At 43.4% G+C, this 27,721-nt stretch overlaps 3 protein-coding genes across 4 annotated transcripts; 2 read left to right on the forward strand and 1 right to left on the reverse strand.

Annotated features, from left to right (window-relative positions):
- The first annotated feature begins 585 nt into the window (after positions 1-585).
- Positions 586-2,569, forward strand: LOC147333673 (E3 ubiquitin-protein ligase TRIM21-like). Its single transcript, XM_086268849.1, has one exon. The coding sequence runs from the start codon at positions 730-732 to the stop codon at positions 2,431-2,433; it is 1,704 nt and encodes a 567-aa protein (XP_086124975.1). The 5' UTR covers positions 586-729; the 3' UTR covers positions 2,434-2,569.
- Positions 2,570-2,979: 410 nt separating this feature from the next.
- LOC147333674 (uncharacterized) lies at positions 2,980-8,071 on the forward strand. The gene is made up of 7 exons (XM_086285823.1): positions 2,980-3,004; positions 4,148-4,306; positions 6,742-6,783; positions 6,863-7,129; positions 7,210-7,449; positions 7,539-7,760; positions 7,923-8,071. The coding sequence occupies exons 1-7, from the start codon at positions 2,980-2,982 to the stop codon at positions 8,069-8,071; spliced, it is 1,104 nt and encodes a 367-aa protein (XP_086141949.1).
- Positions 8,072-12,759: 4,688 nt separating this feature from the next.
- Positions 12,760-26,488, reverse strand: LOC147333675 (uncharacterized). Of its 2 annotated transcripts, none has more exons than XM_086268724.1 (7): positions 26,341-26,488; positions 24,014-24,370; positions 23,820-23,915; positions 23,110-23,433; positions 22,043-22,375; positions 14,095-14,424; positions 12,760-13,923 (listed from the first exon to the last, which is right to left on the reverse strand). In XM_086268724.1, exons 2-7 carry the CDS (start codon positions 24,168-24,170, stop codon positions 13,451-13,453), a joined length of 1,713 nt encoding a protein of 570 aa, XP_086124850.1. In that variant the 5' UTR covers positions 24,171-24,370; positions 26,341-26,488; the 3' UTR covers positions 12,760-13,450. The 2 variants fall into 2 exon arrangements, with proteins under 2 accessions (XP_086124850.1, XP_086124841.1); XM_086268715.1 differs by lacking the exon at positions 26,341-26,488 and having other exon boundaries at positions 12,760-13,522; positions 13,588-13,923.
- Positions 26,489-27,721: the final 1,233 nt, after the last annotated feature.

Here is a 27,721-nt window from a genome sequence, read left to right on the forward strand (position 1 = left end):
CTGTTGTGAGCGTATTGCCCGATGGTCAGTGAACCGATGATACATTCAAAGTGAGGTTAAGTAGTGCTGTGTTATTTTAAGTGTTCAGTGTGTTTTTGTTTGCCGTCAGTCTGACAGTTGTGGGGAAGAAGCTGTTGAAGAATCGTGTTCTGTGTGTGATGCTGCTGTCCGCTCTGTTGTGTCTGAGATTGTATGTGCAGCTTTGTATGTGCAGGTCCATGGATGCAAGTGTTGTTCCCATAATCCTCTCTGCAGACTTTCTGACTCTGCAGAGCCTTCCTCTCTGTCTGTGTAGTGTTTCCATACCAGACAGTGATGCCTGCGGTGAGGATGCTGTCTATCAGTCCTCTGCAGGCCTGGGTGAGAGGGTGGTGGTTCATGCCAGCTTTCCTGAGCAGCCGAATGAAATAAAGCCTTTGCTGGGCTTTTTTCACAGTTGCTGTAGTGTTGAGAGTCCAGCTCAGGTCTGATGTAACCTGCAGTCCCAGGAATCTGTGGCTGTTTGCCGTCTCCACCTCCGTCCCTTTGACGATAAGAGGCTGCAGGGGAGGGAGTTCTTCCAAAAGTGCAGTATTCATTCCTTGGTCCGTGTTGAGGATGAGGTGAAGAAGCTTCTGTGATGAAAAGAAACTTAAAGAAGTCCAGACGCTTTTCTCTCCAAGCTCCTCAGACTACTGACGCTTGTTTCTCTCTTTGTAAAAATGAAATTTAAAGTGAATTTTGAATCAAATGTTTCTCTTCTTTCTCCCTCAGAGTGCAGACATGTCTGCTGCCAGCAATCTGCGATCTGAAGATCAGTTTCTGTGCTCCATCTGTCTGGATGTGTTCACTGATCCAGTCACTACATCATGTGGACACAACTTCTGCAAAACCTGCATCAGTCAGCACTGGGACATGAGTCAGAGCTGTCAGTGTCCCATGTGTAAAGAGACTTTCTACACTCGACCTCAGCTGAAGATCAACACTTTGTTCTCTGAGATGGTTGCTCAGTTCAGACGTGAAGCTCAGCAGAAAGCCAGCAGCAGCAGCTCAGAGCAACAAGCTCCCAAACCAGGAGAAGTTCCCTGTGACGTCTGCACTGGAACCAGACTGAAGGCCCTGAAGTCCTGCCTGGTGTGTCAGATCTCCTACTGTCAGACTCACCTGGAGCCTCATCTGACACTGAAAGGTCTGAAAAGACATCAGCTGGTTGATGCTGTGGAGAACCTGGAAGGCAGGATGTGCACGAAGCACGATAAACTCCTGGAGCTGTTCTGTAAGACCGACCAGACATGTGTCTGCATGCTCTGCTCTGTTTTAGACCACAAGAACCACGAGTTTGTTCCTCTGAGAGAAGAATATGAAGGAAAGAAGGCAGAGCTGGAGAAGACAGAGGCTGAGATTCAGCAGATGATCCAGAAGAGACGACTGAAGATTCAGGAGATCACAGAGTCGGTGAAGATGAGTAAAGATGCTGCAGACAGACAGAAAGCAGAAGGTGTTCAGGTCCTCACGGCTCTGATGGAGTCTGTTGAGAGACGCCTGAAGGAGCTCATGAAGGAGATCGAAGACAAACAGGAAGCTACAGAGAAACAGGCTGAAGGTCTCATCAAAGATCTGGAACAGGAAATCTCTGAGCTGATGGAGAGAAGCTCTGAGGTGGAGCAGCTCTCACGCTCTGAAGACCACCTCCACCTCCTCCAAAGCTTCTCCTCCCTGAAAGCTGCTCCACCCAGCAAGGACTGGACAGAGGTCAGAGTTCATCCACCATCATATGAGGGGACTGTGGGGAGAGCTGTGGCTCAGCTGGAGGAGACAATCAGGAAACCCATGAAGAAGAAGCTGTTAGAGGCTGAGCTGCAGAGGGTGCAGCAGCATGAGGTGGATGTGACTCTGGATCCTGATACAGCTCATCCTAATCTCATCCTGTCTGATGATGGAAAACAAGTTTATCATAGTGATGTGAGGAAGAATCTTCCAGACAACCCAGAGAGATTTTCTTACTATGGTAATGTTTTAGGAGAGCAGAGTTTCTCTTCAGGCAGATTTTACTTTGAGGTTCAGGTTAAAGGAAAGACTGAGTGGGATTTAGGAGTGGCCACAGAGTCGATCAACAGGAAGGGACAAATCACACTGAGTCCTCAGGATGGTTTCTGGACTGTGAGGCTGAGAAATGGAAATGAGTACAAAGCTGCTGCTTCCCCTTCAGTCCCCCTCTGTCTCCATCCTGGTCCTGAGAAGGTGGGGGTGTTTGTGGATTATGAGGAGGGTCTGGTCTCCTTTTATGATGTAGGTGCTGCAGCTCTGATCTACTCCTTTACTGGCTGCTCCTTCACTCACAGACTCCACCCATTCTTCTGTCCCTGTAACAATGATGGAGGTAAAAACTCTGCACCTCTGATCATCTGTCCTGTCAATCAAACTGATCAACGACTGATTTTATTGGATGAATGATTGATTTTTCTTGAAGGGAACAAATGAACATATTGAGTGTAAATCCTCTACAGTCTCCATGTTTCTATAGAATCTGATCATCAGGACTCTGATTCACACTTTGATTCTCATGGAGTTTGATTTGAACAGAAGAAAAGTTGAATCAGGAAATGTTCCCACTGATGGAGACTCGAGCTGAAGAGCAAATATCAGAGAACAAATGTCCAAAAGCTTCATTTCCAATAAAGTTTGTTCAATGCTTTGAGTGAATCCAGACTCATGTGTGGCTGTTATACGGAGCATCAGAGTCCAGCTGAGTTATGTTGGATACAAACTGCTTATTTTGGCTCTGTGAGGAGTTTTGTTCACTGAAAACTGATGAGACGGATAATATTCAAAGAACTCTGTAGAGATTCATGCATCCATGTTCTCCACCTGCAGGTGTGGAGGAGAAAGGTGGAGCACAGACTGCTGCATCCTTCCAGTCACATCATTTTGATGATTATATTTGCATGTTGTGATGATTTGGGTTAAAGACAAACAGAGTTGAACGGCTGCAGTCACAGCATGAAGACGATGCTGAAGCTGAGCTGTCAGTGAACATGTTTCACTGTGATTTGATTTGAAGAATAGAAAGTGTGTGTGGCTGCTGACAGCTGCAGTCTCTGCTAGTCTGCATAACACACACACAACTTTCCCCCTGAGGCAACGATGCAGCAACAACACAAAGAACAGCTGCAGACACACACACACTGTTAAAGAACACTTTACTGTTTAAGGCAGAATTCCTCAGTAACAATGATTTGAGTCTACTGTGTCTACTGTGGTTTCCAACATACAATCTACTGAAACATGTTTTTCTTTGTGCCGTACAAACTATTTGATCACAACATCTTTGCTTTTTTCCTCCAATCGTTTATTCTGATTATTTTATTTAGTTTAACTAAGAAAAGCTTAAAATTTAACTCTTAACCTGATTTAAACGTTTAATTTCTCATTAACTCAGACTTTTAATTTATTTCCTTGTTTAATGTATTATTTCTTTATCCTTGTTTAAGTTTTGCCGATCCTTTCTGTGTAACCTGTTTAATCTGACCTTTGACCCTTTAATTTTAACTTAACAGTACTCATGTTTTGACCTTTGACCTCTTTATTCCTTATAACCAAATAAACCCTTTTATCTGATATTTTCACCTTATTGATTGATTATATATATCTATTATATTTTCTCACCTTACCTTATTTTGACCTTTGACCTATGTCCTTGTTAGCCTTGATCTTCCTTCATCAAACGTGAAATTTCTTTCACCTTTGAACTTAAAGCTTAAATCAAACCTTTGTTAAAAAGCTTCTTACCAACTTGTAATTCCAACTCTCTGCATTAAACACGTATCTTATCATATAAACACTGGATCACTGAGAGAACTTTAGGCAGAACCAAATGAAGCAGCTGACCTCGTCAAACTCACAGCGACAGTAACTGACAGTGAATTATTTTAATCTTCTTCATTGTATTTGTTAGAAACATTTATTTTCCTTTAATTGGACTTTGGTTAAGTTCAATCCGATGTATTAACCGACCTTTGAGGTGAAGTGCAGCTGCAAAGAACGCTACGGCAGGCAATGAGGTGCGTTTAATGTCGCTCTGTTAATTTGAGCGTCCATAAATTGAATGTCTTATTTTTTCTTACTTTATTATTGCTAATTTATTGGAGAATTTGGCCATTTAATTAAGGTAGATTTTATGTTGTTGGTGGTAAAGATCTGGATGGATGTTTTATTTTATTCTGTGTTTCTATTTTTCAGTTTTACTTTTCAAGACTTGGTGAATTGCCTTTTTCTACTTTTTGTTTAGTTTTGTTAAAATTAGCAGCAGTGAGAAGTGTTGTTGTCGGTCTTGAATATATTTGATGTAGCCCACACTGTTAAGGTAAGTGTCATGTTTTTAGTTGTTAGTCTGATGAAGAATCTTTTATTTTTCTCCAAAAGTTGATTGTGTTTATCTGGACATAGTGTTTTTCAGGTCCAGCTGAATGCAGGTTTCCCCAGTCTTATACGTGTCAGGAGCATCAGCACAGCTGAAATGCATTTTTCCTGAGCACCGCGTCTCTGTGGCTTTTAAACCCCAAAACACGCTAAAACAAAAATGGCTCCACCCCAAGGATGGGGTCCCCCGGTGTAGTAACCTCGTTTCTTCGAACATCGACGTTCATTCAGGAAACCACAGCTGCTAGTTGCACTCACCACACGTTTGTCTTATCTGCCTATTATGTAGCCTTCACTTCCTTTAATAAGAGCAAATTTTCCACTATAAACACAGAGTCTAACAAAAGACTGGAGACTGTTTTGGTCATTTCCCTCAGAGTTTGTATGTTTTGTTGTTTTTCTGGTGATGAGCTTCAAACAGCAGCAGATTGAGACTCAAATAGAACCTAATAAAATCAGTGAAGCTATTCATTGCTCATGTCATCCATCAGGGAGTTACTTTAATATCATTACATTGTTTGCTTTTAGTAAATGTGGGAATTGAATATGAATTCATTTTATGTTTTTCTTTTCTTTTTTATTTCTTAATACCTAACTGCTGCACCTGTACTGCCCGTATCTCTGCAGATATACTGTATAGCCACTCAAAACTGATGTTCAGATAGAGGGTGGGAGCCGCCTGTTTTCTCTCTCCACTATAATCCCTGACAATTTTATTAGTTTGGGCGACCTTTACATGTCGGTTGTTGGGATCACAGCAGAGTTAGAACAGAGGGGACATGGTGTTTGTTAAATGTCCGAATGGCCCAGGTGGAAGAAGCTGTTAGTGAATCTGGAGATGTGGGACCTGAGGTACCAACATACAACACTGTAAAAAATGACAGATGCCACCAAAGAGTCACAGAAGGTCTTCAAAGCGCTCCCTGGACTCCAAATGACCTCAGCCGCCTCAGCAACTGCGTTTTCTAAGGACAGCGCTAGCAAACGCTCTCCGCTTGCGAGTGAAAAAGAAAAAGCACCACTTCCCTTCCTTATTCATGTTGAAGTGTACCATGTCCACCAATCAAAAAATGATATGGCAACATGAGGCGTTTGGTTGTTTAGGAAGAGGGAGAAGTTTTAGGAGTGACACCAATGAGAGAGAGAGAGCGAAAGAAAGAGAGAGAGCGAGTTTTCACATGTGAGAGATTAGTGACGTTTAGTGTGTTTGGAGGCTGTAGTTAGTGTGTTATGCAGTTATTGGGTTTTTGTGAGTTATACTAGTGAATGTCACAGGTGCTCCTGCTGTCAGACCTTGTGGTGTTCTCCTCTGTTTTATAGTGGACAGGACCTATTTTTTGGGAGTTGCATGAATACTTTGTGTGCCTTCTTATTTGATGCAACACACCTGATTGTTCTGTAAATAGTTTGAAATGATTGTGCAAAACATCTGAGGCCTTGGCTGCATTTTGGGGTAAATAGCAACATTTTACTTTGTTGTTTGCATCATTTTTAAAAATGTATAATTTCTATTTGCATTTCAAGTTATGAAAGGTATTGATTAAACATGTTTATGTTTTAACTGTTTTCCACTCAGAGTATACAAGAGGTTGAAGATACTATTACATACGGAGAGAACTCGACACCGGGTGTAGGCTTGCATGACTAAGAAACAATTTGAGGCAATTTTGTGGAGTTTGAGGTTGGACTCGGCTGCACATGTGTGCTTAAGCCGATCGATGGCTGCAGCCTCTGTGGGAACTGAAATCAGCCCGTCATCGATGCAGAAGTGTCTCTCGACAAAGTGTCTTGTGTCTGCTCCAAAGTTTGTCTCGCCTTCCCAGGTGGCACCCGGGCGTGGTCTTCCTGCACTTTGTCACATGAGTAGAAGTAATCAACAACTTTCTATTCATTTTTATTCTTATGAGCACGAGAGAGAGAGAGGGGGGGGGGGGGGGGGGGGGCAGGTACACAGTCACTAAAGATGAATAGCACAGCATTTAGTTGAATAGACGTTAAAAGAGAAGGTGTTTCAACAGCTGTTGTCTGCACCCTTGACACAGGAGAACAGAAAACTTCACCACCAGGGCCTCCCCACCAACTGGGTGTCACCAACTTTCTCACAACACCTAACTGTGACCTACACAGATAACCAGTGTGCAGCTTTGAAATATAACATCCAGAGTCTATGTGACAAATGGCTAAACAAGTGCCATCATAGCAGGGAGAAGGGTGAACATGGTAACATAGAAGATGCTCTCCCAGGCCTATTACTGCCTTCTGGTCATAATGTCCAGTCTCTTTCAGTGACCTCTGACCTTTAATATCCTCTGACCTTCAGTGACCTCTGACCTCCTGTTGCAGGTGTGTGTGTGCTGCTGCTGTCTGCACTGACTGTTTGTGCAGGTGAGTAGATGAAGTGCACCATGGTCCAGGACAAACACTGAGTGTAAACACTGATAGAAACTGTCCGTCTGTCCTCCAGTCTCTCTGAGCGTCAGTCCAAACCTTCAGCAGTTCTTCACAGCAGCCTCAGTGTCTCTGACATGTGACGGTCAGCTGGGTTCTGATGGATGGACGGTGAAGAGGGACACAGGAAGTGGGACTGAGTCATGTGGAGCAAGGGGGCGGGGCTTCGGGAGGTTCAATGGTTCATCCTGTTTGTTTGATGAGTTCAAGCCAATCAGTGGAGTTTACTGGTGTGAAGATGAAGCTGGAGAGAAGAGTGAAGAAGTCAACATCACTGTATCAGGTAATGAAGTCATTCATTTCATCAGACTAACAGCAGACTGTTATACCACCTCTACATCACTCTGTGTGTCTTTTCTTTAGATAAACATGTGATCCTGGAGATCCCTGCACTTCCTGTGAGGACAGGAAGTGATGTCACTCTACGCTGTAAGAAGAAAACTGGTGGCACAGCTGCAGCTTATTTCTACTTTAATGGACGTCTTGTTAGACCTAAATCAGAGAAAAACATCACCATTAACGTGCAGCAGTCTGATGAAGGTCTCTACTGGTGTTCTACTGATGAGTTTGGATCATCTCCTCAGAGCTTTCTGAGGGTCAGAGGTCAGATCACTGACATCACTTCCTGTTTAAAGCCAATCTGCTGAGCTGATGATAAACTGACTGAACCAGCTTCCTCATCTCTCCTGCAGGTCCTTCAACCACAGCCTTGTTTACAACAACAAAAGAAGCAACAACAACCATAACGTCACTGACAAACACTCATATCTCCTCTTCTTCTACCCTTCTTTCTCCTCCCCCTTCTCCCTCTCCCCCCTCCTCCCTCATATTCCCAATTGTAGCTGCTATAGGTTCCCTGGTGCTATTGGTTCTGGTTCTGTTTGTACTTCATCTTCTGTGGAAGAAGCGCACAGGTATGGCATCTGTCTCAAATTTTCATCCAAAGTCATCATGTTGGACACATCAAGACAGCCTCCATCAGCGTTTCTATTTTTAGAACACTTAGAAAGTAGATTCAGACTAAAACTCCACAGACACAAATACTAGTATTCTTTCAGATCACTTCATCTTTGCAGGGAGATACCAGTCAGCTCCAGTAAATGATGTCACCTATGCTGAGGTCACCAGTAGAGCCTGGACCAATAAGACTCCAGCCAGCGAACCTGAAGTACTTTACTCCAGTCTGAGGACAAACACTGCAGGTACACATTCACCTGTGTTCTAGCGAGGGACATCAATGAGAGATAAACCCAAAAGTAGTTTTCATTGGGCTTGTAAAATGTGCTCAATGAAACAATGAGAATCTTCTTCTCACATTTATCAAACTAGTGTTTTGAAAGTGGGATTGACAGCAGGTGCAGTTCACTCTTCAGGTTCCTGTTTCCTCAGTAAAACCTGTCACTGGTTTCATAATTAAAGCTGTACTGTGGTTTCGTTGGTCAGTTCAGTGTTTATAACATGAGGCAGTCAGCAGAGAGAGACGTGGCACTGAGACAGGAAATCCTGCAGCTTAAACAGATATGATCGGTGTTTGATGGGAGTCAATTCAGGTTTGTGTGAATGACACAGTGTAACAGGAGCAGTCGGCCTGAACTGAAGATTAAAAATAATCTGAGCGGATTTGGTTTGTTTTTAATCCAGATGTATCTTTTCAAAAATAAATCGGAGAAGCACACGTTGGACAGTTTAATAAAAATACTGTACAAACCAGCAAACCAGCAAAATTAGGAAAATAACAACCAGTACAAGGTGAGAATGTACTGCTCGCGTTCTGACTCTAATCTGAGGAGCAAAAACACATTTTAAGACATTATTTAAAGACAGGCAGCGAGTGGGCTGAACTAACGAGGGCAGGGTGATGCTTCCACAGTTTAGGCTACAGCTGAAAAAGCCCAGTCAGCTCTCACTTTGAGTCACGTTTTTGGGACTAGCAGGAGAAGCTAGTTCAGTGACCACATTATTTCTTTTATTGCCATGTAAATCTGAGGGTTATACACAGTAGTAGCAGTAATCAGATGTAAAAGCACATAAATAGTGAAGTCACCTGAGTCAGTAGTTCATATTTCCCGGAGTCGAGCGTTCATTCACCCACATCAAAACAGGTGCTGCTGGTGTGGTTAACTGCTGAGAGAAGCTCTCTGTGACGGAGCTTCTTTGTTGAGATCAGTGGGAAATGATCAAAGGTAAAACACATAAACCATGAAGTGTTTTATGTGTTTAAGATCAGTCTAGCAGCTATTTGAATGTTGTGGACTCTGTAGAGATAAACAGTGTCTGAGAGTAGAGAGAGTGCATGTCAGCAGATACCGGTGCTGAGATACAGGACTGAACAAAGGAAGATGTAAAGTTACCACACAGCAAAAGATGTTCTTAACTTTGTTTCTTGTCTTCATCTCTTTGTGTGACTAGTGTTTAAAGTGAAACAAAATGAGTTCTTTTTCAGAGAGAGATTCATGAAGCCCCTCACAACGTCTTCATAAGAATTAAGATTTCTCTGCAGGATTATTATTAAATGAAAACAATATATATTTGAATTCAGTTCAGCAGGCAAACAGGGTTGATGGGAAATCCAAGTTCAGTGAGTTGTAAATAAAACCCGGATATTCAGTCACTCATTGGCATGTTCTTGTCTTGATGATGTCATCCCAAAAACACACATGACCAATGCTGACATCATCACTCAGACCCCTGAGAACACAGGTAGGGAGGCTGCACCTATATGACTCATGTCCCAGTGTTATTACATGCTGAGCTGTCGGGGCAACCGTGGTTCAGGGGATTGGGAAGCTCCTCTATAAGTGGAAGGTCGCCGGTTCGATCCCTCCTGCTCTCTCTCTGTCCTGGTCGTTGTGTCCTTGGGCAAGACACTTCCCCTACCGCCTACTGGTGTTGGCCAGAGGGGCCGATGGCGCGATATGGCAGCCTTGCTTCTGTCAGTCTGCCCCCGGGCAGCTGTGGCTACAACTGTAGCTGCCTCCACCAGTGTGTGAGAGTGACTGTGGAACTGTACTTTGGGTGCCTAGAAAAGTGTTATATAAATGCAATCCATCATTAACTTTTTTCTCTTTAAGCTTCAGTTTAAAAATTAGGTTTAAAGTTTCATATATTTGTTACATACATATACATTTTAATTAGGTTTTAAAGTTGGTAGGACAATAAATGCCTCACCCTTCTAGTGACCTGCACCATGACTGCACACTCAACTGTCCCATTTTTACAGAAGCTAAAGGAACCACAGACACCACAGAAGAAGTGTAAACAGGAAGCTGAGGACAGACCTGCAGACTTCCTGTGGACAGTCTCACTCTGTCAGTCACCGTGGGAACATTTACAGGCAGTCATCAGCTTCCTCCTTTCTTCATTCACTCCCATTCATTCACACAGTGATGTCATTGTGGGAGCAAGTTCCTCCTGAGGAACCAGGATTGACGGGGAACTAAAGAAATCAACCTGCTGCTGGTTTGAGTCTGTGCAGCTTGAACTCTGACAAAGGTCTACTGCGAGGTGAAGAGTCGTCACTTTCAGGAGCTGCTTCCATCATTTCAAACTGATCAATACTCTGAACTTATGAACACTCATGTTTGACACAGAGTGTCCTGTGATGGTCCTCAGTCTTTGAGCTAGTTTTTGTGTTTGTTATGGACTATGTGTTTATTTGTTCTCTTGTTTCAATGACCTTTGTTCTGGTTCTATATTGGTGTCTCTTGAGCTCAGGTTCCCTTATTTGTCAGAGTCGTCATTATTTATATTTCTTATTCTCTATTTCTTGTTGTTCATGTTTATTTCCTTCGTGTCCAGTCTGTGCCAGCCTCTTCTCTGTGTTTTGTTATTCTTTCAGTCTCCCCGCTCACGTACCTGCGTTTGTCTGTTTTCTCTGTGTTCTGTCTCATTGTGTTTGTAATCCCATCCCTGTGTTTAGGTCCTCAGTCTCCCTCGTGCCTGTTTTGCTGTGTTCTTCTGTGAGTATCTTTTAACATTAATAACGCTGCCTCTTTTAGCCGACCCCTTTGTTTCCAAGTCCTGCATTTGGGTCTTGCCTCTGCCTGCCACACAGCTGTTCATGACAGGCACAGAAAACGATTTTGAGCCTAGAAGTAATAAATGCATGAACTTGTTTTTCAGCATCACTCTGAGACAGGATATTTCTAATTTTAGAGATGTTGCTCAAATGGAAGAAAGCAGTCCTACATATTTGTTTAATATGTGCATTAAAGGACATGTCCTGGTTAAAAATGACTGGTTTCATCTCAAAGCTGGCCAGTTGGACAGGAAACAAAACAAGATGTTATTTACATATGAGCATCACACTTTACCTGAAATACACAAAGAATCTTTCTAATAATAGAAAACAGTTTCAAACCTGCAGGATTAAAGTGATGAAAGTTTGTGATTTAAATTTGTCTCATAAACGTCCAAAACCTGCTGAAGGTTCAGTTCAGTTAGTATCTGTAACATGACGACTGAACATGAAGGCAGACGACCTGTTTTCATCAAACAGGAAACCACAGCGGCTGTGTTTAGCATCGCTCCTGCTGATTGGGTCTGTTATGTAGACGATGTTTCCTCTATTAAGAACAAATTTTCCACTGTGTGGACAGAGTCGATAATCGTCCTGTGTCTCTCAGAGTTTCATTGTTTGGTTTTCAGTCTAAATGTTGCCATCAGTCACTGTCAGTTTGGGCACCGAACCTTAAACACGCATGTCAACAATAAATCTACATTAGTAATGCATAAACAGCAAACCAGCAGGATCTCTCTGTGCACTGTGAACGCTGACTGAGGCTCATGTGATGCAGTGGGTTGTCTTCTAAATGTGTCTTCTTGTCTGCATGCTGAAGTATTCTTAGGCAAGATACTGAACCCCAAATTTCTTCTGACGCCTCCATCCAAACGTGAGTGTTTGATAAAGGTGCTTAGAAAGCAGTGTGTGAATAGCTGAGTCTTGAGTGCTCAGCTGGATTAGAGCAGTAGCAGCAGTTCGTTTACACAAACAACCAGTTTACATGTATAAATGATGATCAGTGAACTGCCATCACTCGTGGTTGAAGCATTTCTTATGTAGAGCCGGAAAATAAACCACAAGCTTGAACACTATTTTTACTGACCTTTATCTGTGTAGCCTTCCTGTATTGAGCTTGGCAAGGACTAAATGTCATCTTTTCATTTCCAGTCAATTTTATTCATATAGCGACCAATCACAATAACAGTTACCTTTATATTGTAAGGTAGACCCTACAGAGAAAAACCGAACAATCATATGATCATCTGACCAGACCATATTTCACTGGCTTCTCTAAATGTTCAGCAAACTTTAAATGCTCTTCATCATGCTTTTTCTTCAGCAATGGCACCATGGATGGTGACCTACATGCCATGCCTTCTTGAAACAATTGTACCTGCTGATTCCAGGTTTTTCTGTAGCACCTTGGCTCTTCAACGACTCTTCTGATCATTATTATATATGGTGAAATGATGTTCTTTCCACCTCTGCATTAAGAACCCAACAGTGCTCACTAGAACCTCCAGTAGTTTAGAACCAATACCTTCAGTATGTTTTGCAACAATACGGTTGTGAAGGTTTTGAGACAGCTCACTGGTTTACCCATCATGAGATGTTTCTTTTGTGACACTTTGGTAATGACACAGATCTTTATAGGTCATCAGTTGGGACTGAACCTGCTAATATTAATTTGTAATAACTGTCAGGATGGCTTTCAATTATTGATAAATTTCATTTGCCATGAATCGTGATTTCCTATGTCTCATTGCACCTTCCTTTTCTTCCTTTTGTTTTTCTCTGTTATTTCTCATTATCACACGTTAACCCCTGACCTGAACTTTCAAAGGTGAGTGATAAAACATTAATTGAATTACAATATTATACAAAGAACAGAAGTAAACACAAAATGCAGTTTCTAAATAAATGTGTTTATTATTAAGGGGAAAAACCCAAACCTAGATGAACATGTCAGAAAAAGCTATTGCCCCCTGAATTTAATAAATAACTGCAACCAAGCATTTGTAACAACCTGCAATAAATCTTTAACAGCACTGTGGAGGATTTTCAGCCCACTCACTGTTGCAGAATTGTTGTAATTTAGCCACATTGCTGGGTTTTCAAGCATGAACCACCTTTTTAAGGTCATGTCACAGCATATAAATCAGATTCAGGTAAGAACTTTGACTTATTTGGGTGTTTTGCATAATTATCCGGCTGCAGAAACCAAGTGCGCTTCAGGTCAGATGAGAACGGATGGCCAGATAGTCTCCTAAAGAATTGTTTCTTTAAGAGGGCCGAATTCATGGTTCCATTTAGGGAGGCAAGTCTTGCAGGTCCTGAGGCAGCAAAACAGCCTCAGACTATCAGACTATCACCACCATATTTTACTGTTGGTATGAGGTTCCTTTTCTGAAATGCAGTGTGTAATGACACACACTCATCAGTCCAGGGTTTTTTTCCCCCAACAGTCTTGGAACTCTGCCACGCAGGCTGGTGTGCTCCAGTCCCTTTCTTAAAGTGTAGTCATGAGAAAGGGACTTTAATTTTAACTTGAACTAAAAGCTGATCCTAAACTAAGCACAGATCAAACTGATTGATCAGCCATCAGAGGAGTCGGATCAATGGAGCTGCTTCTGTTCCTGATGTCCCCTGTTTGATCCTGGACCTGAACTCTCCCTGCAGAGACAAGACAGTCAGACAGGGACAGACAACAAGAGACAAACTTATATTTTCATACTGACCTTTGACCTTTAATAGCACCGTGGTCTCTCTTGAAATGCATTTTTCTTTGCTGCAGACATTACAGATGTATTCTCCACTGTCTCTCTCTGTGGGCTGTTTCAGGGTCAGACTGAGGTCTCCAGTTTTCAGCAGGTCTTCATTCATCTCCGTTCGGTCTCTGTAATCCTGGTGCTGTTTGTGAGGCTGGTCAGAGCCGTTCTTATACATGTGAACCAACACTGATGGTACAGGGTCAATGCGTTTCCACACCACTGTAGCATCTTCAGGCAGGTTTTGTGTGGTTTTGAAGGGCAGCTGGACAGACTCCGCCCCCTCCTCCACCTCCAGCAGACAGTCTGAGAGGACAACAAACACAACATGAGCTGTACAGACAGCAGTGAATCTAGAAAACACCTTATTAAGCTTCTTTATAGATGCTGCAGTCTGATATTTACATTTAATTATTGTTATTGTCATTTTATAAACAAATACACTGTAAGAAATATTTCATAGGTATTTGCACTGACTCATCACTCTCAGCAGAACTGTTTTCTTTCTCTTGATCCCTTTCCCCTCAACTCTGCAGATGTACTTTCCAGTGTCTCTGTCTGTGGGGAGTTTCAGGGTCAGACTGAGGTCTCCAGTTTTCAGTGAGTCGTCTGTCATTTCGTTTCGCTCTCTGTAAAACTGGTCTCGTGCGTCAGGCTGGTCAGAGCCGGCGTGATATTTGTGAACAGTCATCGGTGGTTCAGGTTCATAGCGCCACCACTCCACTTCAGCATCTCCAGGCAGGTTTTCTGTGGTTGTGAAGGGCAGCTGGACAGACTCCGCCCCCTCCTCCACCTCCACCTGACAGACTGAGAGGACAACGAACACAACATGACACAGCAGCAGTTTTATTCAATGATTCCAAAGAGAACTTTAATATTCAATTTTAAGTGTTACACCCCGGCCTAGGCAACCGGGGTGCACACAAACACAGCTGGGGCAAATTAGACCTGACGAGACAAGGAAACGTAAACTGAACACACTAAGATAACACAGACTTTCAAAGTAAAACAGGAAATACATGACAGTCACGGAAAAACAAAACACTGACAACACCGAATCGTAACATAAGCTCAAACTATGATATTTGTTTTTGCTTGTGTTGATTTCCTAAAGATGAAATATACTACACTCATTTAATTCAGGATTAATGTATTTTAATGGTTGTTCTTCATTTCTTTTGAATTGTTGCCTTCAGTCCACTTTAGTAGGATTTGAGTGGGACTGCTCACAAAGAAAGAATGAGTCTCTAATTTTTTATGGTAGTTTAATTTTAATAAAGGGAGACAAATTATCACCTCGCCTCTGTCGGTGCGCCCCAGGGTGGCTGTGGCTACACTGTAGCTGCTGTCACCAGTGTGTGACTGTGTGTGTGAATGGGTGACTGAGTGTAGTGTAAAGCGCTTTGGGGTCCTTAGAGACTGAGTAAAGCGCTAAACAAATACAGGCCATTTACCATTTATTAACAAAAAATCCAAAAAAGAAAGATTACATAAAAAGTGTAAATTCATCTGTATATCATTGAATGAAACACATATTTGGACCCTTAAACTTACCCAAAACTACAATCTGTGTGTTCATGTAACACACAGATTGCGATCAATCAAATCAATGAAGTACAGATACTCCTGATCTCAACTCATTTTGGGTATAAAGTATCTATTGTATTGTATCAGTACAATCTATTTTGGTAACTAGTTACAAGAAAGTGGAGCATATAATGACAAGATGAAAGTAATGACTTTATTGGATCTTACACCAGTTTACCCAGAGCACTTCACTCTCGCTCTGCAGGCCTACTTGTTGTTCCTAGAGTATTTAAAAGTAGAATGGGAGGCAGAGCCTTCAGTTTTCAGGCCCCTCTTCTGTGGAACCAGCTTCCAGTTTGGATTCGGGAGACAGACACTATCTCTACTTTTAAGATTAGGCTTAAAACTTTCCTTTGGTAGGCTGCCGGGGAGTCCCTAGAGTGTGACCAATTTGGTCCTGGAACTGAAGAAGCTTCTCGGATGAGAGGTGAAACGTCTTCAAGCAACTTAAAGAAGTCCAGACGTTTTTCCTTTCCACACTCCTTAGACTACGATGACCTGGATCACTGAGAAGCTTCACAGACAAGATCCAAACTACAACTCACATTTGATAAATGTCATCATTAATTCCACTTTTAAAAAGAACCTCTGCAACTTTGCTCTGCTTCACTTTAGCAGCATCAGGTAATGTTCATATGTCGATTCATGGTTTTCTACAGTTTTTGATCTACTGTAGAATATTTTTATGGTTATCTGCTATAAAACCCCAGACCAGGAAAATCTCCTTCATGTTTTTCTCTGTTTTATCCTTAGTTACTTTGACACAAAGGCATCAGCTGTGATGCTCACAATTCTGATGAAGTCTCACATGTATCAGTGCTGATAAATGATCAGAATTATAATATTTCTGACTGTCTGAGGCAAAATTGAATCAAATCGGGACTTCGTGAATCGGAATCAAAGGGATTATAGAAATCAGTGATGATACCCAGCCCTAGTGAGCAGCCTAGGCCTGACAGAGTGGATGTAGGTGTGGGTAATAAGGAAAGATTGATAACTTTTTTGTTAAGTTAAGGCCTGATCCATCTGAAGTTCATAGCCAGCTCTGACACGGAGCCATCTATCTCTGAATGCTGTAAAAGCAGCAGTGTATCCAGGAAACACATTATACGTGATAAATGCACTGCCCGAGTGTCAACAACAACAACAACAATCTTTATTTATAGAGCACATTTAAAAACCAACGGCATGCCAAAGTGCTTAACATAGAACAAATTAACACAAGTATAATCAGAGTCATAAAAATAAAAGTGTAGAATTATGTTCACAGGAAAAAGCCACCAATAGAAAAAATATAACTATAGCACATAGCTATAGCACAATATAACTATGCCATCAACACACAATGGGGATAAGACATACACAGCGCAAATAAAAAGCATGATAGTGTCAGGGTCCTGGGTCTGAGCAACCCAGGATCCCTGAGCAGTTATGAATTATATTATTATTATTATTATATGTATTTTGGTGTTGCTGCTGCTCTTCTCCATGCTTGTAGATGTGAGTGTGTGTGTGTATGTCTGCGGGTATGCTTGGAGGATGGAGCTCAGCCACCTGCAGGCCTGAGGGGTGTGGCCCTGCGGAAGGACTGGCCACACCCGAAGCCACACACCTGCTGCTGATCAGGCCTCGTCGGGGGAGCTACTTAGGAGAGAGTTGGAGCTCCCACCGACGCGGGATCATTTCCTTGAGACTCCATGTTAGTCATCCCGTTGAATTGAGTTAGTGTGTGTTAGTGTATGCCCGCGGTTATTTGTGTCCTGACGGCTGCGTCTATTGTTTCCCGCAGGAGGAGCGTGGAAGGCACGAAGAGCAGCGAGCACCGGGGGGTGCTGACATGGGAGCGGAGAGCACAGAGACATGGACTATTCACGCAGAGGCACGACACGGGAGAGAACACGGGGATTTATTGTTGTTTTTTCCCACTCTGTAAATAAACACACTGTTTATACATAGAGCACCGCGCCTGGGTCCTCCTTCCCCACTCCTTCCACGGTGTGCCATGCCATACCGTGACAGATAGGAAAATTAGTAAAATAAATCACTGCAGACAAGGCCAGCATTTAACCGGTAGAAAACGCAACATTAAACAAATACGTTTTAAGCCGTGATTTAAAAGATTGAATAGAGTCAGACGCCCGAATGCCAATCGGAAGGTTGTTCCACAACTCTGGTGCGGCCAGGGCAAACGCTCGATCACCTCTAGACTTCAGCTGAGATCTAGGCTGCACCAACAGTAACTGTGAGGATGATCTTAAAGCCCTAGCAGGAACATATAAGCTTAAGAGTTCCTTAAGATAGCTCGGTGCTGTGTTATTAGTGATTTTAAAAGTAAACAGCAGAATTTTAAATTGGATACGGTATTTCACAGGCAACCAGTGCAAATCAGCTAGGACGGGAGTAATGTGGGCAAACTTCTTAGTTTTGGTTAGAATGCGTGCAGCAGCATTTTGGACTGTCTGTAATCTATGGAGGAGGGCAGAGTGGAGTCCAAAATAGAGTGAATTGCAGTAATCCAGCCTCGAAGTTACAAAGGCATGGATGAGTTTTTCCAGGTCTTTATGCGGGTTATACTGCCTGGCCTTAGAAATAAGGCGGAGTTGGTAAAAACTGGATCTAACAACAGCAGACACTTGTCTATCAAGTTTAAATGAGCTGTCAAGTAACACGCCCAAATTCCTAACAGTGTCGGAAAAGGGGCTAGTGAGAAAACCAAAAGCATCACGAAGTTTGGCACGAAGGACGTCACTGCCAAAGACCACAATTTCAGTTTTCTTATCATTAAGGATAAGAGTATTTGCCAGGAGCCATTGCCTGACCTCACACATGCACTCTCGAAAACTATTCAAGGACAAAGCTAGGTCATCATTTAACTTAAAGTAGATCTGAAAGTCATCAGCATAATAATGAAAAGAGATGTGATATTTCTCAAAGATAGCGCTTAATGGAAGCATGTACAATGAGAACAGAGTAGGGCCTAACACAGATCCCTGAGGGACACCACAACAGACAGGTACAGCGGAGGAAGAGGAAGTGGCCAAGTGAACCGAGGAGAGCCGATTGGAGAAGTATGATTTAAACCAATCCAAGGCAACACCCTTGATGCCTACAGTGTGCTCAAGTCTCACCAATAGGATTTTATGATCAACCATATCGAAAGCCGACGATAAATCCAATAGCACTAGGACCGAGGAGCGTCCATTGTCAGCCATTAGTAGAAGGTCATTGAGAACTCGGAGCAGCGCTGACTCAGTGCTATGATGTGGTTTGATGGCCGATTGGAATTTATCATTAATGCTATTCTCATCCAGGTAGGCCTGGAGTTGAAGCAACACTATCTTCTCAAGAATTTTGGCCAAGAACGGAAGCTTGGAAATCGGCCTATAGTTCGCATAATCATTATAATCGAGGTTCCTTTTTTTAAGAACAGGCTGAATTATAGCATGTTTAAAGGCTGATGGTACGCAACCAAAGAGCAAAGAAGAGTTCAAAAGGGACAATATACTAGGTCCAATTGCACTGAAACAGTCCTTAACTATACAAGATGGAAGAACATCATATACGAGATTAGTATTGTTCAGTTGTTCAACCAGATGCTTAAGAGTAGGGAGTGAAACGGGTTCAAACTGATAGAAGGAAGAGGAACAGTCAGGGGTAAACGCAGGGCCTGTCATTAAAGGAAGAGCAGATTTAAGAGATGAGACTTTATCTAAAAAATAATTTAAAAATTGTTCGCAAAGAACCGTGGAGCACGGCAGCGGCATAGTGGGGCAGGGGTTGACCACAGAGTTAAAAATTTTAAATAAAATTCGAGGATTGTTACCATTGGTAGAGATCATTTTTGAAAGAAAAGCTGCTTTAGCCATTTTGGCAGCAGTTTGAAACTTCAAGCGACTAGTACGTAGGATGTCATAAGATGCCTGGAGTTTATCTTTCCTCCACCTCCTCTCAGACACGCACTCTCAGACACGCACGTCGTAGAGCGCGAACAGAGTCACTTAACCAACATTGTGAGTAAGTTCTGGGGCGCTTCATTTTAATAGGTGCCACAGTGTCGAGGATGAAGGAACATGTAGTTAACAGGGTATTGGTAAAATTCTCAACCATATGAGGGGTAAGACAATCTGATGTAATAGATGCAGAATACACAAAAGAAGCAGAGAATTTCACCACAGTATCAGCATTAACAGTACGCATAGGGCAAAGAGTAGCCTCAAGGTGTAATCCGGTATTACCTAGGTCAACATCGAAGATAACCGGGGAATGGTCAGAAAGACCAGTATTTCTAATATCCTTAATGCATATATCCACGCCATATGTAAAGACCAAATCAAGAGTATGGCCTTTAACATGGGTTGGTTCATTCACCCACTGAGTAAGATTGAAAGAGTCAGTCAATGCAAGAAAGTCGTTGACCAATTGGTCATCCATACAGCAGACATGTATATTAAAATCACCAGAAATAATAACAAAGCCATATTTAAAAAGAATGGATCCCAAAAAGTCAGCAAATTCAGAAATAAACATCTTGTGGTATTTAGGCGGACGATAGACCACAACACACAGAGTAGTCCGAGAGCCAGTCAACTCCAATAACTGAGCTTCAAAGCTAGAGTAGATGGGGGAGGATAGCAGCCGAGCTTCATGTTTGTTTGTAAAAACCGAGGCTAAGCCGCCACCTCTGCCAGTGAGCCTTGGTGAGCTAAAAAAAAAAAAACACAGTCAGGAGGGAGAAGCTCGGAGAAGGGGATGAACTCACCCGGGGAAGTCCACATCTCCGTCAGAAATAGAACGTCCAGTCCCGTGGTGAGGAAAAAGTCATTTAAAAGAAAAGCCTTATTCGAGAGAGACCTGACGTTAAATAAAGCCATCCGAGTCCGAGGAGCTAGGTCATTAGCGGTAGCACGTCGCAGAGTGCTGAGGTTGTTATGTTGGACACCGCGACCGAGCGACGTTATCCAGGATCGAGCAGGGAGGAGAGCCACTGGGCGGGCAGGGTAAGTTTGAAGGCCAGCAAGGCAAATCCAACGATGACTCAGCAGTCGGTTGAGTGTGAAGTGCACATGAGAGCATGAGGGTGGGAATGGATGTATCTGTGTGTGCCTGTATGTCCGTGTCTATATGTCAGGTTGGGTATCAGACGCCACCTCTCTGGGGACATCTCGGGCCCTCCAAGGTTTGGAGGCCTATCTCCACCCACCACCACTTCCCCTGCCGGTGGCGGACTCCCTCAGGTGTCGGTGCGTTGGTGGTTCTTTGTATCTGGGGGTGGGCGTCCGGGTACACACCGGCTCACTCCTTGGTGGCCGCTTATTGGGGCTCGCTCGGGCCACTTCGGAGGTGGGGTGCCCCCGGCCTCTCGGCCTGGGGCTCGGTCACTCAGGCACAGCTGGCTGCCGGCGGAGCTCACGGGCGCATCACTGCAACTCCCCCTGGCTTCTGCTCCGCGGCTGCTGAGTGAGCCCTCATCTGGGACTCTCCTCAGCTCTTACTGGGACAGTGGCGCGGCTGCCCCTCTGTGGGTCTTCCTTGGTCTCTTGTGTTCTGGGGGCCTCTGGATGTCTGGAGTTTTGATCTCCTCCATACCTGCTTGATACCATAAAGGACAGGGCTGTGGCTCCCCACACTCCCTAGCAGATCATTACATGGAGGAACCTTTGGAATACAAGCATGCTGATCCACACAGGTATGCACACAGGTGTACACATGGGTATTCACAGACGCGGACTACAGCTTTCTTGGCTGCTGCCTCAAAGCACACTGTGCGCTGTCTATCTTGCGTGCTGCACAATATCGTTTATTATTTAGTAACTATTGATATCTACTGCTAGCTAGTTTATTGTGATGGTGCTTTTTTTTTCTTATTATGTTGCTCTTTGTTGTTTGCTGTCTCCTCTGTTTTTTTTTTCTCCATACAGGTGACCCAGGAGTTTTGTTTTTTTTGTTTGTTTGTTTTTTTCTCTCTTCCCCCCCTTCTCACCGTCTCTTCTCCCCTTTGGTTTTCTTTCTTTCTTTCTCTCCCTCTCTTTCTTTCGTTCTTTCCCCCTGTCCTATCCCACAGTCATGTCTGTCCCGTTTGTAGCAACTGAAAATAAAATAAATTCATAATTATAATAAAGGTCAATCAAATGGACCAATATGGCAAGGCCATGATGATCCACTTGGTAAAATAAATCCGCTTGGCATCTTTCTTGGCCTCAAGACAACAATTCTGATGGCTATAGATCCAAACGGGACACAAAAAAAAAAAAAAAAAAAAAAAAAAAAAGGAATAGTGGACGAGACGTGAAAGCTCACGGCTTGTAGAAGGGTAATCCGTAGCCATGGCTCTAAGATAAGCCTTGAAGCGGACGCGAGCACCACTCCTTCTACCCCGTTTCCTGAAGCGTTTCCTACGCAGTGGGGAGAGTGTCCCCTCTCCCCACTGCCTTTCAACAGCATGCAACAGCAAACAGGTCGTCAGAGGAGCCGAGATGATGATTGTGTTGATTGTGGTTGTGATGATGTGTTAATACACCTCTCTGAATGTAATAATTAGTCATTAATAACCTCTGCCTCTCTACCACAGCACGTGTGTTTATCAGCCATCGTTTTGTTGGAATGGGTCAGAAATGGCCGCCCCAGTCCTGGTTCTGACGGAGGTTTCTTCCTGTTAAAAGGGATTTTTTCCTCCCACTATCACCAAAGCACTTACCCATAGTGGGCTCATATGATTGTTGGGTTTTTCTCTGTTTTCTCTGTATTATTGAAGGAACTACCTTATAATATAAAGTGCCTTGACGCAATTGTTGTTGTGATTTGGTGCTGTATAAATAACTGACTTAAATTCATTTCTGACCTTTGACTCGAAGCCTCACTTCTCTCTTCAGCAGGATGTTTCCCTCGCTGCTGTAGGCGGTGCAGGTGTAGACTTCGTTGTCTCTGTCTGTGGGGTATCTCAGGGTCAGACTGAGGTCTCCAGTTTTCAGCAGGTCTTCATTCATCTTCGTTCGGTCTCTGTAAAAGTGGTCTTGTTCTTCAGGCTGGTCAGAGCCGTTCTCAGACACGTGGACCTTTGTGGTCCGGATGTAAATGCAGGTCCACTCCACTTTACTGCCTTTAAGCAGGTGAAGTTTGGTTTTGCAGGGCAGCTGCACAGACTCGACCCCCTGCTCCACCTCCACCAGGGGGACTGAAAGGAGAAAAAATACCACAATGAGCTGAACACAACATCATCAGCACTGAGAACATTTTGTTTGGATGAAGTGAAACATCTGCACTGAAAACATGTTTGACTGGCTGCAGCCTGGGATTTGTCCTGTTGCTCCACTGAGCAGACACAGTGTTATCTTTGGTGTCCTAAATCAATTATGGGAAGAAATTTATCATCTGTCTTTATCTTCACTTCCTACACCCAAACTGGAAACGTTAATATACCATCATGTGAGCTTGCCTACTTAATATTTCTTTTGAATTTTCTCTCTACATGTAGATTATTATGAACTTTTGTTAAATAAGCTATTATTCTGGGCTATGCAGGCCCAGACAAAGCCTGCAGCATTTTAATGAGGTTGTTTTAGTGTGGAATAGAAGAAATAGAAGAAGCTCGTGTGAGTTTCCCACAAAAACATCTGATCCTCAAAATCCTGGTGCTTTCAGGCTGACATTGACTCAAAAACATTATCATTATAATATTTTCATTCTAAATCATTTCATAAATTTCTCTTAAACTCCTCAATTTCTCGGACTTGTGTCACATCTTTAGTTTGAGCTGATAAAAAAGTAATGGTTGAAAAACCTAACTTAATAGATCTTACTGTAGCTCACTCATCAAGTCCTGTTCACCTCAGGGACAGATTATCAGTGTGGTCACCAAGCTCTTCAATTCATGACTCACCATCTTCATCTTCTGTCTACAGCACTCACCTCTGACGTAGAGCTTCACTTGTTTCTTCTTTAGGATGTTTTCCCCCCTGTAGACGGTGCAGGTGTAGGTGAGTGCGTCTCTGTTTGTCGGGTATGTCAGGGTCAGGCTGAGGTCCACAGCTATCCGCAGGTTTTTCCTCATCATTGTTCGATTTCTGTAAAACCAGTGCTGTTTTTCAAGCTGGTCAGAACCGTTTTTAAACATGTGCACTATCCTGTTGGAGCTGTCAGTCCACTCTACAGTTACATCTTCATGTCGGTAAACTGTGGTTATAAAGGGCAGCTGAACAGACTCCACCCCCGAATCCACATCCACCTGTGGGACTGTGAAGTAAGAACAACAAATAATGATTTGTACACGCAGTCTGTCAAAGCTCCCATGTTTGACATGTAAAGTGTGTGAAGGGAGCAAAGAGTAATTCAATTAGTATTCTAGACAAATAGCTGCCGTTTGTCCTCAGGAAGGCTCCTAAATGAGAGAGAGGAGCCTGTTTTGCAAAATGCGCTGGAGGATTCCTTAAGAACATGAAACATGGGGATGCACTGGTTTGTGTTTTATTGAAAGAAAGGAGACAATTAAAACAACCTATTAACATAACTAATAGATTAAGAAGAAGATAAAAACACTGCAAGTCAAGTAAAATAAATCTGAGGTTTAGGGATGATTCAGATTATTCACAATGCAAACACGTCACACACACACAACATACCTTCCTTAAAATAGCCTCTGAAGTGAACTCCAACACTCACGATGACAGCTGCAACTACAGCCAGGACACCCAGAGCCACTGGGACACTGATGGGAACTTATAACACAATGAAAACATGAAAATTACATGATGTTAACATAAAATGATTAACACTCTGTGACACTACATGTGATTTTGAATCTCTTTGCACTGACCTCCACCTTTGACCCGCTGAACCTGCAGTTCCACTCTTGACTGACCCAGTTCTACTCCAAACTTACGGATGGTGCAGGTGTAGCTGCCGCTGTCAGACAGCTGAAGCTTTTTCAGAGTGAGACTGAGGTCTCCGGTTTCCAGAGCGTCAGGATTCATCGATGTTCGGCCGCTGAACTGCTCATTTTGGTTCTGGAGGTCATCGCCTTCTCGTCGACGCAGGTGCACTGTGGAGGGATTGAGGTCATAGCGACTCCACACAGCTGTGGATTCTTTTTCTTCAAAAGTGGGAAACTCACAGGGCAGGAGAACAAACTCCGCCCCCTCTAGTACCTCCACACCTGAGGCACACTGGGAAACTGAGGACACAGACATAGACAAAGACCTTATTGATCCCACATAAAAATAGAAAAAATAAATAATAAAAAGATTCAATGGTTACTATGTGCAGAAAAATACAACAAGATGTTTTATGTGCACATAAAGTGCAGGCAGTGATAGTTATACACACATATTTCTAAACAGTGTTTATCCTGTTTATAATGTTACAGCCTGGCTTCTGTCGGGATGAAGGACCTGTGATAGCGCTCCGTCCACAGTCTCCGTCCACAGTCTCCGTCCACAGTCTCCTTCCACAGTCTCCATCCACAGTCTCCTTCCACAGTCTCCGTCCACAGTCTCCTTCCACAGTCTCCGTCCACTGTCTCCTTCCACAGTCTCCATCCACAGTCTCCATCCACTGTCTCCTTCCACAGTCTCCATCCACAGTCTCCGTCCACTGTCTCCTTCCACAGTCTCCATCCACAGTCTCCATCCACAGTCTCCATCCACTGTCTCCGTCCACTGTCTCCATCCACAGTCTCCATCCACAGTCTCCATCCACAGTCTCCGTCCACAGTCTCCTTCCACAGTCTCCATCCACAGTCTCCGTCCACAGTCTCCATCCACAGTCTCCGTCCACAGTCTCCTTCCACAGTCTCCATCCACAGTCTCCGTCCACAGTCTCCGTCCACAGTCTCCGTCCACAGTCTCCGTCCACTGTCTCCGTCCACAGTCTCCATCCACAGTCTCCATCCACAGTCTCCGTCCACTGTCTCCTTCCACAGTCTCCATCCACAGTCTCCGTCCACAGTCTCCGTCCACTGTCTCCATCCACAGTCTCCATCCACAGTCTCCGTCCACTGTCTCCGTCCACAGTCTCCTTCCACAGTCTCCATCCACAGTCTCCGTCCACTGTCTCCTTCCACAGTCTCCATCCACAGTCTCCGTCCACTGTCTCCGTCCACAGTCTCCATCCACAGTCTCCGTCCACTGTCTCCGTCCACAGTCTCCATCCACAGTCTCCATCCACAGTCTCATGCAGGGATGAGAGATGTTGTGCATAATAGCCCACCCACCTCCTTTATGGGGTCTAGGGGACTGTCCAGGACAGAGCTGGCCCTCTTCACCAGGCTATTTAGCCGTTACCTGCCCCTCTCTCTGCTGCCGCCTCCACAGCAGAGCTCTGGATAAAAGATTGCAGACATCCTCAGTAATGTCCTGCAGACTTCAGCCTGTCAGCACAGTCGACTTTGGTCCTGGTGCCGAGTTTGAGTGTTTTCTGAGCAGTCCAGGTTATCGTTAAGGTGAACACCCAGCAGCTTGTACGTGGTGACCACCTCCATGCCCAAACTTTGGATGAGGTGTGGTTTGCTCGGGAGGTTGACCACCACCTGCTCCGTCTGATCATTTGCCTCAGATACACATCCAAGCATGGCTGTATCAACGGATTCAGTTTATCTGCCCACCAGTGACAGATGTGGATTCTTCATGCTCAAAGACTATTTCCAAGACGTTTCTCCTGTCTATAATAATGCCGTGTGTGTGTGTGTGTGTGTGTGTGTGTGTGTGTGTGTGTGTGTGTGTGTGTTTACCTTTGCTGTTTTTATATTTTGTCTGTCATCTCTCCCCCTTGCCTGTGATATTTTACCCACTGACTGTCTTACTGTTCAGAACTCAGGCCTGGATTACAGCTGGACTTCAGTTTCAGTGTGTTTGTGTTTGAGTCCCGTCATTGTTTTAAAAGAAATGAGAGGACTACAGTTCACTTTTTTCTCATTTACATACTTCTTATGGTAAAAGTCTGGTGCAAACATACACTTGGTCCTAGAACAAAAAACAATTCTCTCTTTTGGCTTTAACTATGCGAGAATAACCTGCGGCATTTGAGAACTTATCTTCCAGATCAACATGCACAAACCTGTCTGACTGTTTCTGTAAGCAAAACCAGTGTGTGTGTGCTTGTGTAAATATGTGTGTGTGTCATAAGTTTAAAAGAAACTTTTCTTACCGTACAGGAGGATCACAAACAAATCCTAAATCTTCATGTTGCTATACAGAGAGTAGACATCTACAAAGTTAGTCTTCAACCTGAACCGACTAAGAGATTAAATAATCCTGCCAAGAAGCCAAAGGTGTTTTCTGGCTGCTCTCCATGTCACACATCACACCTGTGGATTGTTTTCATTCAGGAAGAGGAAACACTTCTTTAAAAGCAGGAGGAGGAGGAGTGTTCACAAAAGCCTCAGCCAGTAAAGAAGAAACTGTTTGAATGAAAGAAGCATTCATTAGAGTAAAAACCTAAATAACCTATTTGCACATTTAAAAACTTCCTGCTTCAAATCTGTGATTTTAATCTGTTATGCATAACTTTAATCATGACACTTTTTCAACATGAAACACTAAAATTAAATGTTTCCAGTTTTGGATCTGTTGATTCCCACTCTCTTTTAACTATTTTCCCACCATCTAAGTGCATCTAAGCACAGCTGGGATTGATCTTTATTTTCACTTCTCTTTAAATGTAACTTTTAATCATAAATATTATAGGATAGATTTAAATTCTAGTTACAAAACTGAAGAAAACAGCAAAAACAACAACAAAAAATCTACTGCCATTCACATGTAATACCTGTACAGCCCACCAGAGGGAGTGATACTCAAACCAAACACAGCAAAGGCTGATGGTGACCAGTGGGAGTTCATTCAGTAACAGAAAGGAACTGAGTGGGTAACACTTCATAATGGCCACTGTTATTTAACTGTGAATTATAGGTGTTAATTTAACTTTACCATACTGTATGACACCATCTTTATTTATAAAGCCCTTTAAAATAAAACCAGGGTTCACAAAATGCTGTACACGCCAGCAAAGAAATGTGTTTTAAGAAGAGTTTAAAACTCAGAAAGAGAAGAAGCCTGCCTAATGTGCAAGGGCAGATCGTTCCACAACTTTGGAGCTGCTACAGCCAAAGCAAATTAATGCTTACTAAGGGAGTGGGAAGGTGTATATGGCTGTTGCATCTCAGAGAGGTGGGGGCAGGCTATAAGAGATTTAAAAACAAATAGAGAACTTTAAGAAGGACCCTAAAATGTACAGGTAGTGTCATGGTCTCCGTGCCTGCCCGGCCGGCCCCACAAGACTGCATGTGGTGTTTGGTTTTCTCTCTTTCTGCCTGGGCGGAGCTCACTGTGGGCTCCCGCCCTTGGCCCACACACCTGACAACAATCAGCTGTCATCACCTGGAGCACTATTTGAGGCTGGAACACAGATCCTCTCATCGCTGGATGATTGTACTACAGACGTTAGTGATTCTCCCAGCTCCTGTGAACCTGTGCTTGAGTATACCTGTGATTCGTGATTTGTGAGTGACTTCCCTTTCCTCTGCTAC

Source organism: Aulonocara sp. 'chitande type north' Nkhata Bay, linkage group LG3, assembly GCF_057382095.1.
Source record: "Aulonocara sp. 'chitande type north' Nkhata Bay isolate Kocher_YH1m ecotype deep benthic linkage group LG3, A_spYH_male_GT1.1, whole genome shotgun sequence".
Classification (NCBI taxonomy): Eukaryota; Metazoa; Chordata; class Actinopteri; order Cichliformes; family Cichlidae; genus Aulonocara; species Aulonocara sp. 'chitande type north' Nkhata Bay.

What these genes read in the sequence shown, in the direction of transcription:
- LOC147333673 (XM_086268849.1), top strand. Translation starts at nt 730, where the DNA reads ATGTTTCTCTTCTTTCTCCCTCAGAGTGCAGACATGTCTGCTGCCAGC.
- LOC147333674 (XM_086285823.1), top strand. Translation starts at nt 2,980, where the DNA reads ATGAAGACGATGCTGAAGCTGAGCT. An exon ending in GAGCTTTCTGAGGGTCAGAG is followed by an intron (nt 7,450 to 7,538) that starts GTCAGATCACTG and finishes TCTCTCCTGCAG; the next exon opens with GTCCTTCAACCACAGCCTTG. An exon ending in TCTGTGGAAGAAGCGCACAG is followed by an intron (nt 7,761 to 7,922) that starts GTATGGCATCTG and finishes TCATCTTTGCAG; the next exon opens with GGAGATACCAGTCAGCTCCA.
- LOC147333675 (XM_086268724.1), bottom strand. Translation starts at nt 24,170, where the DNA reads ATGAATCCTGACGCTCTGGAAACCGGAGACCTCAGTCTCACTCTGAAA. An exon ending in CAGAGGCTATTTTAAGGAAG is followed by an intron (nt 23,434 to 23,819) that starts GTATGTTGTGTG and finishes CTTACTTCACAG; the next exon opens with TCCCACAGGTGGATGTGGAT. An exon ending in AGTTCTGCTGAGAGTGATGA is followed by an intron (nt 13,924 to 14,094) that starts GTCAGTGCAAAT and finishes TTGTCCTCTCAG; the next exon opens with ACTGTCTGCTGGAGGTGGAG.